Raw genomic sequence first — 12,715 nt, forward strand, 5'->3', positions numbered from 1 at the left:
TAATTCCACTCGTCAGCGCTTCTGTTTCGCGGGTTAAATTCCTGGAATTTCACCACTCCGTAATAATTACAAGAAGCCGCGTTTTGGAAAAACTATAGGTATAGCTTTTGAAGCATGCCTGTATGTTTGCAAACGCTCTAACAAATGCCCTGTTAATAAAGCTACGCAAGTACTTTTTTTGTCCATCAGCTTGTTGCTCTTTCCCTCTGTGTAAAACTAAGCGCATACAACCACGATTTTGCACTGACTAGCCTCTCCCCCTCCCTTTCCCTTTTCTTTGCTTTAATAAGCTATGTGTTGCTTAGTGTTAAAAATTTCCAATGTTTTTCGGCTGCATCTTTTTTTTTTGTTCTCAGTGGCACCTTATTTCTTAATGCCTTGTAACCTTTACACCGTGTTTTCAGTGAGTGTGACGGCTCTGCTTGGATCCCAAGCGATGCAGCAAGGGTGTGCTCAAAGCACTTCGTCAACGGCGAAAAGAGCAACATTGCTGCACATCCAGGCTACTACCCTACCATTTTTCCAGATGCATACAAGTCCCGTGCTGTGGACGCAGAAAGAGCACTGTCAAGATATGAACGGTAAGTTCTAACCAAGGGGTGTTGGTGTGCAATTTCACTTAATGATGTACATGGTATACAAGACGAGAAGGCCTGCCAAAGGCCATGTAAAATTGCACAACATATGCTTTGCTGTTACTGTAATTTATTTTTAGATGGAACAGAAGGGCATCTGCTGCAAGGCCGGCAAATCCTCAACACACAAGTTCCCTCAGCACGACTGAAGCAGATCTTGGTGACAGTGATGACACTGTTACCTCCAGTGCTTGTGCAAATGGCTTGGAGCTTCTCTGCGCTGCCGCTGCATTGGTACAAGAACGAACTGCAGACCAGGTAGGGCCTTGTGAATTTGCTTTTTGTATTTACACAAAGTGACAGCTGTGCACTTTATGGGCTAATTTCAGTCGATATACTTGTTAATAAATACAGGGTGTTTCAGCTAAAAAGCACCAAGTATTAAAAAATTAAGCATAGGCGCTACGCATCTCCAATCTGCGCAATATTATTCTGAGCCATATAGAGCACGTAAGAATATTTTTTCCAATCCGCCAAGCTCGGCAATTAACAAAGATTGCTTAATGAACTTTTTAAATAGCAACTCTAGAGAGAAGTTTTCGATAGAAAAGTTGTAGCGCTTGTTCAGAAACATCGAATTTTTCAATCTGTGTTAAAATAAATCCCCTGCCTAAATTTTTTCCGGCCTTTCTTTAAAGCGCGCGAATTTTAAAGAATACCACGTGATGCCGCCAAAAGCGTGGCGCTTTTAGTGCCCTCAAATGTAAGTTTAACGAACTATCAAAGGCTGCTCCGCGCACGAAGGTCGATTGAGCAGGCTGCCGGTGACTGCGATGGACGCTAAATGATGATAGAGACGTGCTATCTAAAAAAAAAAAAAAAACTACGAAAGAGCGGCCGTCACGTGTGAGTGGACCTTTTATCTCGGTCCTTCATCCCGCTGTCACCCTCGCCCCTTCCAATGTGTTTCTTCATTGGTGCGAAAAGAAAAGAAAAAAAATGCCGACGCTGCATCAAATGCTGCCTACGGTCTCATGTAGCATTTTCTCCGTGGCTACCGCTTTTTAAATGCGAAGCATTTCTTAGCGAACTTCTGCGACTTTGAGCGTATCTATCTATCTATCTATCTATCTATCTATCTATCTATCTATCTATCTATCTATCTATCTATCTATCTATCTATCTATCTATCTATCTAGCCGCCTATGACTTTGTGCTCTCCTGGTCGCTTGGTTCATCGAATGTGCACCAAAATTGGCATGGCGTAACATGACTGTATGAAGAACATAAATGACAAGTCAGAACATGAACATCATGACACGCATGTCATGTACAGCATGATTTACACGCTACGCTCATGGCGCGCTGGCGGCCGTTTCGCTAGTTTGATATACACCAAAATTGGTATCTTGCGACGTGACTGTGTGACGAACATAAATAACACGAGTTAACATGAAAATCATGACACGCATGTCATGCACAGCATGACTTACGTGCCACGCTCATGGTGCGCTGGCGGCCGTTTCGCTAGCTTTATATACACCAAAATTGGTATCTTGTGACGTGACCGTGTAACGAACATAAATAACTCGAGATAACATGAAAATCATGACACGCATGTCATGTACAGCATGACTTACGTGGCACGCTCATGGGGCGCTGGCGGCAGTTTCGCTAGCTTGATCTACCCCGAAATTGGTATTGCGCGGCGTGACTGTATGACGAACATAAAAACTTGAGTTAACATGAAAATCATGACACGCATATCATGTACAGCATGACTTACGTGCCACGCTCATGGAGCGCTGGCGGCAGTTTCGCTAGCTTGATATACACCAAAATTGGTATCTTGTGACGTCACTGTGTAATGAACATAAATAACACGAGTTAACATGAAAATCATGACACGCATGTCATGTACAGCATGACTTACGTGCCACGCTCATGGGGCGCTGGCGGCGGTTTCGCTAGCTTGACCTACCCCGAAATTGGTATTGCGTGACGTGACTGTGTAACGAACACAAATAACACGAGTTAACATGAAAATCATGACACGCATGTCATGTACAGCATGACTTACGTGCCACGCTCATGGGGCGCTGGCGGCGGTTTCGCTAGATTTATATACACCAAAATTGGTATCTTGTGACGTGACTGTGTGACGAACATAAAAACACGAGTTAACATGAGAATCATGACACGCATATCATGCACAGCATGACTTACGTGCCACGCTCATGGGGCGCTGGCGGCGGTTTCGCTAGCTTGATCTACCCCGAAATTGGTATTGCGTGACGTGACTGTGTAGCGAACATAAATAACACGAGTTAACATGAAAATCATGACACGCATGTCATGTACAGCATGACTTACGTGCCACGCTATGGGGCGCTGGCGGCGGTTTCGCTAGATTTATATACACCAAGATTGGTATCTTGTGACGTCACTGTGTAATGAACATAAATAACACGAGTTAACATGAAAATCATGACGCGCATGTCATGTACAGCATGACTTACGTGCCACGCTCATGGGGCGCTGGCGGCGGTTTCGCTAGCTTGACCTACCCCGAAATTGGTATTGCGTGACGTGACTGTGTAACGAACACAAATAACACGAGTCAACATGAAAATCATGACACGCATGTCATGTACAGCATGACTTACGTGCCACGCTCATGGGGCGCTGGCGGCGGCTTCGCTAGATTTATATACACCAAGATTGGTATCTTGTGACGTGACTGTGTAACGAACATAAATAACACGAGTTAACATGAAAATAATGACACGCATGTCATGTACATTATGACTTACGTGCCACGCTCATGGGGCGCTGGCGGCGGTTTCGCTAGCTTGATCTACCCCGAAATTGGTATTGCGTGACGTGACTGTGTAGCGAACATAAATAACACGAATTAACATGAAAATCATGACACGCATGTCATGTACAGCATGACTTACGTGCCACGCTATGGGGCGCTGGCGGCGGTTTCGCTAGATTTATATACACCAAGATTGGTATCTTGTGACGTGACTGTGTAACGAACATAAATAACACGAGTTAACATGAAAATCATGACACGCATGTCATGTACATTATGACTTACGTGCCACGCTCATGGGGCGCTGGCGGCGGCTTCGATAGCTTGATCTACCCCGAAATTGGTATTGCGTGACGTGACTGTGTAACGAACATAAATAACACGAGTTAACATGAAAATCATGACACGCATGTCGTGCACAGCATGACTTACGTGCCACGCTCATGGGGCGCTGGCGGCGGCTTCGCTAGATTTATATACACCAAGATTGGTATCTTGTGACGTGACTGTGTAACGAACATAAATAACACGAGTTAACATGAAAATCATGACACGCATGTCATGTACATTATGACTTACGTGCCACGCTCATGGGGCGCTGGCGGCGGCTTCGCTAGCTTGATCTACCCCGAAATTGGTATTGCGTGACGTGACTGTGTAACGAACATAAATAACACGAGTTAACATGAAAATCATGACACGCATGTCATGTACAGCATGACTTACGTGCCACGCTCATGGGGCGCTGGCGGCGGTTTCGCTAGATTTATATATACACCAAGATTGGTATCTTGTGACGTGACTGTGTAGCGAACATAAATAACACGAGTTAACATGAAAATCATGACACGCATGTCATGTACATTATGACTTACGTGCCACGCTCATGGGGCGCTGGCGGCGGTTTCGCTAGATTTATATACACCAAAATTGGTATCTTGTGACGTGACTATGTGACGAACATAATAACACGAGTTAACATGAAAATCATGACACGCATGTCATGTACAGCATGACTTACGTGCCACGCTCATGGGGTGCTGGCGGCCGTTTCGCTAGCTTTATATACACCAAAATTGGTATCTTGCGACGTGACCGTGTGAGGAACATAAATAACACGATTTAACATGAAAGTCACTACACGTATGTCATGTACAGCATGACTTGCGTGCCACGCTCATGGGGCGCTGGCGGCCGTTTATCTGGCTTGATCGACCCCGAAGTTGGTAGTGCGTGACGTTACTGTGTGACGAACATAAATAATAAGAGTTAGCATGAAAACCATGACACGCATTTTCCTCAGTGGCATACAAGACGATGTATGCAGCTCTTTGCTGGCTGCTTCGCATTACATCGATTCCCACAATGCGTGGGATCTGCCGGCTTTTTTTTTAAGAATTTTTTTTGTTGTTGTTGAAACGGTATGCTCATTTTGTGGCTTAATGTCCATCGCAGTCATCGATAACCTGTTCCATCAATCTTCGTGCGCGAAGCAGCCTTTCATAATTCGTTCAACTTATATTTGAGGGCACTAAAAGCGCCGCGCGTTTGGCGGCAGTCACGTGGTATTTTTTAAAATTCGCGCACTTAAATGAAAGGCCGGAAAAAATTTAGGCAGGGGAGTTATCTCAACACAGATTGAAAAATTCGATGCTTCTGAACAAGCGCTACAACATTTACATTGAAAATTTTTCTCTAGAGTTACTACTTAAAAAGTTCATTAAGCAATCTTTGTTAATTACCAAGCTTGGCGGATTGGAAAAAATATTCTGACGTGCTCTACACGGCTCCGAACAATACTGCAATAATTGTAGACGCGTAGCGCCTATGCTTACTTTTTTATTACTTGGTGCTTTTTAGCTGAAACACCCTGTATATTACAACAGCAGCTAACATAACATTGTTCTTTTATTTTGGTAGTAGTCTTCATTGTGTGCAAGGTTGTAGCAGTGTCATACGCTGGAATTACCATACCATTCATTGTTGCTGAAATGTATGGATCATGGCAGATAGCTAAGTTTTCACCTTGAATTGCATGCAGAAAGGGGTATGTGACATGAGGCAGATCTTTCTACCCACCGATGAGATTTTCTTGCGCAGTGGTAGCAGCAGCACTGCCTCTGGCATGTTCACTAATGAAGGAGTGAACAAATACCCGTATTACAAAAGCTCAGCAAAATTGACTTCAGCCACACTACCATGGCAGATTACATCTTTGCATCAAGGCAAAAAGTGGCTATGAGATTTATCAAATACATTAACCTGACATTTATTTTTGAATCGCACAATGATGTGTTTCTTGGACTGCTTGGGCACCACTGTTCCATCTCGCTTCACTGGGAATAACAGAATGAGTAGATGCTGTTCAGCTGAAGGCATAGCACTGCATCTGCCATAAATACCTCCAAGAATCGCAGTCGCATCACATCATGAGCTGGTTACCAAGGCACGAGCAGGGTGCTAACGCTTCAGGTGGGAAAGAAAAAGGGATTGCACCTGTTCCTATGAGTTTTCCTATTGAGCACTTGGTGCATGACCTGGCAGTGAAAATAATGCATTTTATATCACATGCAACTTGTGATTCATGCACAGCGGAAAAAGTTCCACTAAGAGACTACGGACATTCAGGAACGCCATTACTTTGGTGAGCAACATGTCTTTGGAGTACTACTACTTTTAAAGTGCAAGATGATCAACTTTCTGAAATTCAATGCTTACCCAAATAGTAGCTCAATTTTCAGGCTTCATTTTGAGGCTGCATATTGTTCTGTCACATTTATTCAGTCATCACTTGCTCAAACCTTTATAGCCGAAATGCAATAAGCAGTGTTTCAACCTTTTTATTGTGATTAAGCTACTACTGCAGTAAGTATGTTTTCACTGTGTCACTAGGTCAAGGAAAATAATTAGGAAAGAGGGTTGAAATTTGGGATTTCCTGTATGCATTGTAGAATCCTGCTATTTATATTTTCTTCTGCATGGATAAATTTCACTCATTGCTTGATTAGTTTTTTATCTTGTTTTTATGCAGGCCTGCCAGACTGATGATAATGACACATGTGGAGGTTTGGTTTTGTTTTTGTGCTCATAGATGGGCATAACACAAGCACACAGGTGTCGCACAGAACTGTTCGTGATGCAGAAGTTCAGTGCAGCCCTTCAACCACTTCACGCCACAGTGGGCCAAACCAGAGAACTTGTTTCAGCGGCTATGAAAGCGTAAAATCATGCTGTTCTGCCATGAGAGATCTCTGTGGTGTCACATTGGAAATGCATGCAGTTTTATTTGCGCTGCTGCCTGTCGCTGCTGACCGCTCATGTGATGTTTCCATGCATGACAGACTCCTGCTTTTTTTAATGAACCTAAAGTTGGGCATTACGTACTCATCCCTTGCCATTTTGTTTTCTGTAAGCAGAATGACTGCTGCAAGGCATTTTATTAGCGTGCTTCGCACATTGGCTGCCACAACTCAGAAATTGATATTCGTTCCACCCAGACACATCATCAGGTCTCTAATGCCCAATTGCTTCAAAGTACACTACCCAAATTGCACCATGATTATAGATTGCACGGAGGTTCCCACAGAGCAGTCAGCTTCTGTAGCACAGCAGAGGGCACTCTATCAAAACTACAAGGGTGGCTACACGCTGAAATTTCTTGTAGCAATCACACCCAATGGAGCTGTCTGTTTTCATTCTAAGGCATATGGTGGAAGGTGTTCTGATGCTTTCATCACAGTGCATTCCGACTTCCTCAAAGAAGTAGAACTAGGCGACATGATCATGGCTGATAAGGGGTTTCCTGGCATTACTGCGGATCTCGGGAAGGCAGGGGCTGTACTTGTTATGCCTCCTTTTCTCAGAGGCCAGGGTCAGTTCTCGGAGGCCGATGTACGGCAGACTTATAACATTTGTAGCGAAGCGTTCCTACTCAGTAATGGGTCGTCCTCTCGAGCGCCTTCCAGCGGGTCGTTCTCTTCTCTGAGAGCACGCTCCTCGTGCAGAGAGTCGGCCCCGCTTTGACTGTCGCTGCCGTGCGCCGTCGCTGAGTGCCCGTTAATAAACGTCTTGACAATTTGGTGGAGAGTGCTGTGCCCTTTAAACAACTACGGTCCGCATTCGATGCCCTTGGAGCTTCGATCCCGTACCGTGCCTGCTACCATGACTCAAGACGCCGCCCAGCAAACACCTCCTCTTGCACCGACGCCATGTCCGGGTGTCCCCCGCATCCGCGACCCTCCTAACTTCACCGGCGCGGATGGCACCGACGTCGAGGACTGGCTCGCGATCTACGAGCGTGTGAGCTTCCCCAATAAATGGGACGAGGCAGGCAAACTGAGCAACCTCGTTTTCTACCTCGCGGGTGTGGCAAGTCTATGGTACAACAACCACGCATCCGATTTCGCTACGTGGTCCGCTTTCAAAACCGCCATCATCGACGTGTTTGGCCGCTCTGCCGTTCGCAAGCTGCAAGCCGAACAGCGTTTACGTGAACGAGCCCAGCAGTCCGGCGAGTCTTTCACGAGCTACATTAAAGACGTGCTGGACTTGTGCAAGAAAGCCAACGCAACCATGTCTGAAGCCGACAAGATGCCTTCACCATGCTACTCGCCAAAAACCCTCGCAATGTGGCAGAGGTCATCATGCTGTGCCAAAGCTACGAGGAGCGACGCCGGCAGCGGCTGATGACGCGTCGACCTCCATCACGCGACGCCGATCTCGCTGGCTTGTCGGCCGTGTCGGACCACTCCGTCTTACTCGCCGAGATCAAACCATTCGTGCGCGAGGAAATTGCCCGCCAGTTCTCCCTACTGGCCTTCTCTCACCCGCAGGATGGTGTACAGTCGTCGACCACACTGCTGCCTCCCCTACGCCGGGCTATTGAGCAGGAAATCGCGGAGGTCATGCCGGAATACCACCAGCCGCCTCCGGCGTCTGCGCCGCTCAGTTACGCACAAGTTGCAGCCAGGCCGCCCCCAGCGCTCCCTGTGATGCCCCCGCTAACATACGCTAGAGCCGTCGCCAGGCCTCAGGCCTTCGAAGCGAGTGTGCCGGCTGCGTACGCCGACATCATCCATACGCCCCGACTGCAGCCCACCATGCAGTCGTCATATCAGCAGCTGCCCCGTCCCTCGCGTCCTGCTACGTGGATGGGACCTAGCCCGGAAAACCGATGGCGCACTTCCGACAACCGCCCGATCTGCTTTGCGTGCGGTTGCGTCGGTCACGTCGCCCGCTATTGCAACCGCCTGCAGCCGCCTCGAGTCGGATCAGCCGTCACCAACCAGTCCAGCCGCCCGCATTATGAACCGCTGCCGCGTATGTCACCGACGTCACGGCCAGGTCCATCTACCCGTCGTTCACCGTCCCCACGACGCCGCTCACTGTCACCGATGCGGCCTCGTCCGGTCGCACGAGACCAGGAAAACTAGTCGTCGCAGTCCAAGAGGCAAGGGCTGCGACGCTATCGAACAGCCAAAGCCCTCAGCAAAGCCCATCAAACGTAGTTGACGTGTTTGTAGATGGTGTGCGCACATCGGCCCTTGTAGACACTGGAGCTGCCGTTTCCGTTATGGACGCTAAATTTAGCCGACTGCTACGAAAAGTGACGACGCCACTTTCCGGGCTCTCCCTCCGTACAGCCAGCGCTCAGAGTATTCACCCGACAGCGGTGTGCACAGCCCGTGTCATGATTCAGGACGCTCTGTACGCCGTCGAATTCATCATAATTTCCTCATGCTCTCACGACGTCATCCTGGGATGGGATTTTCTCGCCCGTCACGCCGCCGTAATTCGTTGCGCACCAGCCGAAATACAGCTGTCACCATTCTCAGATTTGACGCCGGCGGACAGTCCACCGGCTGCGGCCAAGGTACTCGTCAAAGACGACACCACACTTCCTGCAAACTCGTCAACGGCTGTGTCAGCCTGCTGCACCGGTCTCGCCGACGCCGTTGCACTCCTCTCTCCATCTGACCGCGTCTTCACTAGAAAAGGCTTGTTGGTGCCATTTGCGACCGTGCAAGTCATTCAGGGCGACACCGATATTTTTGTTACGAACCCATCCCCGTACATTGTTAGGTTGGTGCGAGGGGAATGTTTCGGCAGAGCCGAAGCCCTCGAAGACGCACAAGTTATGGACGCACCGGGTGACACGCCCTGCGCCAGCTCCCATTCGCTCAGTACTGTTTCCACATCTGATTCGTCACCCGCTGATGTATTTGGTCCCTCAATTGCTGAACACCTTACGTCGGTCGAGCGTTCCCAGCTTCTATGCCTGTTGGGAATGTAGCGCAAACTTCTCTCGGCCGCACGTCTGCTGTCACGCATCGCATCGACACTGGCGCCCAACCACCACTGCGGCAACGTCCATATCGCGTGTCGCCAACAGAGCGTCGTGTAATTACCGAGCAAGTCGAAGACATGCTTCGCCGCGATGTTATTCGACACTCAAACAGCCCGTGGGCGTGTCCTGTCGTTCTCGTTGCGAAGAAGGACGGCTCTGTGCGGTTCTGTGTGGACTACCGACGACTCAATAAGATCACACGTAAGGACGTTTATCCCCTACCTCGAATAGACGATGCCATTGACAGCCTGCCAGGAGCAGAGTTCTTTTCATCGCTCCATTTGCGCTCAGGGTAGTGGCAAGTCCCCATGGCTGATGACGCTCGACCGAAGACAGCGTTTGTCATACCCGACGGCTTGTACGAATTCAACGTCATGCCGTTTGAGCTGTGCAATGCGCCCGCGACCTTTGAGCGCATGATGGATACTGTTCTGCGCAACTTGAAATGGCACACCTGCCTATGCTACCTCGACGACGTCGTCGTTTTCGCCTCTGGCTTCTCAACACACCTTCAACGCCTGCGGCAGGTTTTGACGCGCTTGAGCGACGCCGGGCTACAACTGAATCTCAAGAAGTGCCGATTTGCAGCACGGCAGCTGACGATACTAGGATACGTGGTGTCCAAGGACGGCATCCTCCCAGATCAGAGCCAGCGGTGTTGGCCTCGGTGCTGTCCTTGCGCAGCGCAAACCTGGGTTCCCGGAATATGTCGCCGCATATGCAAGTCGTACGCTTACTAAAGCCGAGACCAACTACACCGTCACGGAGAAAGAATGCCTGGCAATCATTTGGGCCCTTGCAAAGTTCCGACCTTATTTGTATGGTTGCCCATTTGATGTCGTCACCGACCATCATGCACTGTGCTGGTGGTCGTCATTGAAAGATCCCTCAGGCCGTCTTGCCCGTTGGGCACTTCGCCTGCAAGACTACGACATCCGCGTGCTGTACCGCAACGGACGTCAGCATGCTGGCGCCGACGCCCTGTCGCGCTCTCCCTTGCCTGACGACAATGCCCACAACTCAGCGTCTCACTTTGTCGTTTGTTCCATCGATATTCGCACCATCGCTACCGAGCAGCGCAAGGATCAATGGATTGCCTCACTGATAGACTTGCTGACTGATCCATCGGCGCACCATCCACTCGCTTGTGGCGTCGTCAAGCCCACCATTTCGCCGTTCGCGACGACCTGCTCTACCGACGCAATTACAACGGCAACGGCCGCCAGTGGATTCTAGTAATACCCCGCAGTCTGCGTTATAATATATGCGAGTCGTTCCACTCTGATCCGCAGTGTGCGCACTCTGGGGTATCGAAAACCTACCACCGCATTCGCCAACGTTACTTTTGGCGAGGAATGTACCGCTACGTGGAGAAGTTCGTTCGCTCCTGCATCGATTGTCAGCGCCGCAAAACTTCAACGCACCTATCGCCCGCAGGTCTGCAACCTCTACCTTGCCCTGACCGACCGTTTGGGCGCGTTGGCATCGATTTATATGGGCCACTTCCCCTGAGGTAACCGCTGGGCCATCGTCGCTGTAGACCACCTCACGCGATACGCTGAAACTGCTGCCCTCCCTGCGGCTACAGCGAGCGATGTGGCCTCCTTCCTGCTCCACCGATTCATGCTGCGTCACGGTCCATCCCAGGAGCTGCTCAGTGATCGAGGCCGTGTCTTCTTGTCGGAAGTCGTCGAAGCCATTCTCAAAGAGTGCAACGTTGTTCACCGCAAAACTACTGCTTACCACCCGCAGACGAATGGCCTCACCGAACGCTTCAACCGCATGCTAGGCGACATGCTCTCGATGTACGTCGCCGCCGACCACACGAATTGGGATGTCATTCTGCCCTTCGTCACGTACGCCTATATTACCGCTCCTCAGAGCACTACTGGTTTCTCACCATTTTTCTTATTGTATGGCAGGCACCCGTCGCACACCATCGACACAATCCTTCCCTACAAGCCGGATCGATCTAAATGTGCGCCTATTTCTGCCACGCCAGACTTGCTGAGGAGTGTCGCGAGCTCTCCAAGACCTTTACTACACATAACCAAGAGCGGCAGAAAAGCATTCGCGGTGACACCACCAGTTCTGTGCCCACGTTCCTTCCTGGAGCGCTCGTATGGCTCTCGGTCCCAACCACTGCACCTGGCCTCTCTTCCAATCTACTGCCCAAATACGAAGGCCCCTACCGTGTCGTCGAACGCACATCCCCGGTCAACTACCTGATCGAACCCATCGACCCATCTTCGAACATGCGCCGTCGAGGGCGTGACATTGTCAACGTGGCGCGCCTGAAGCCCTACCATGACCCGCTCATAGTGACAAGCTGCTAGGTCGCCAGGCGGCTCCCTTTTCGTAGCCGGGGTAATTGTAGCGAAGCGTTCCTACTCAGTAATGGGTCGTCCTCTCGAGCGCCTTCCAGTGGGTCGTTCTCTTCTCTGAGAGCACGCTCCTCGAGCAGAGTCGGCCCCGCTTTGACTGTCGCTGCCGTGCGCCGTCGCTGAGTGCCCGTTAATAAACGTCTTGACACATTGCAAGAGTGCGAATTCATGTGGAACGTATGATCCAGCGGATCAAGATGTACAATGTTTTAAATACACGTGTGCCCATTGAATTGATTCCTGCCATGCCCGACGTTTTCCATATGTGTTGTGTTCTGGCTAATATGCAGCCTCCAATAATAAAGGAGCCAACGACTGCAGAATCTTAAGTCAGCCGAATTTGGGTATTTCAGTCAGCTTCATTTCAAGTGTTAAATATAAACCCTCATCTCTGTTATTCACTGTCAGACATGGGGCTGTATCGCGTGTATCTGTACTGCTAAAAATTTTTCCTTGACAAGAAAAGGAGGCTATAGAATACAATATTGTTTGCCTTTTCATATTTCAAAAGTATGTTCTATCTTTGATGCACCACCCACTTTAGCTGTTATAGATGCGTGCGCTGTGCAACCTCATTAAAACCTTTTGA

General features: G+C 49.2%; 1 protein-coding gene across 1 annotated transcript; it reads left to right on the forward strand.

Annotated features, from left to right (window-relative positions):
- The first annotated feature begins 526 nt into the window (after positions 1-526).
- On the forward strand, positions 527-12,503 carry LOC119406890 (uncharacterized). The gene is made up of 3 exons (XM_049420120.1): positions 527-581; positions 6,488-7,305; positions 12,276-12,503. Exons 1-3 carry the CDS (start codon positions 527-529, stop codon positions 12,453-12,455), a joined length of 1,053 nt encoding a protein of 350 aa, XP_049276077.1. The 3' UTR covers positions 12,456-12,503.
- The last annotated feature ends 212 nt before the right edge of the window (positions 12,504-12,715 follow it).

Source organism: Rhipicephalus sanguineus, chromosome 10 (assembly GCF_013339695.2).
Source record: "Rhipicephalus sanguineus isolate Rsan-2018 chromosome 10, BIME_Rsan_1.4, whole genome shotgun sequence".
Classification (NCBI taxonomy): Eukaryota; Metazoa; Arthropoda; class Arachnida; order Ixodida; family Ixodidae; genus Rhipicephalus; species Rhipicephalus sanguineus.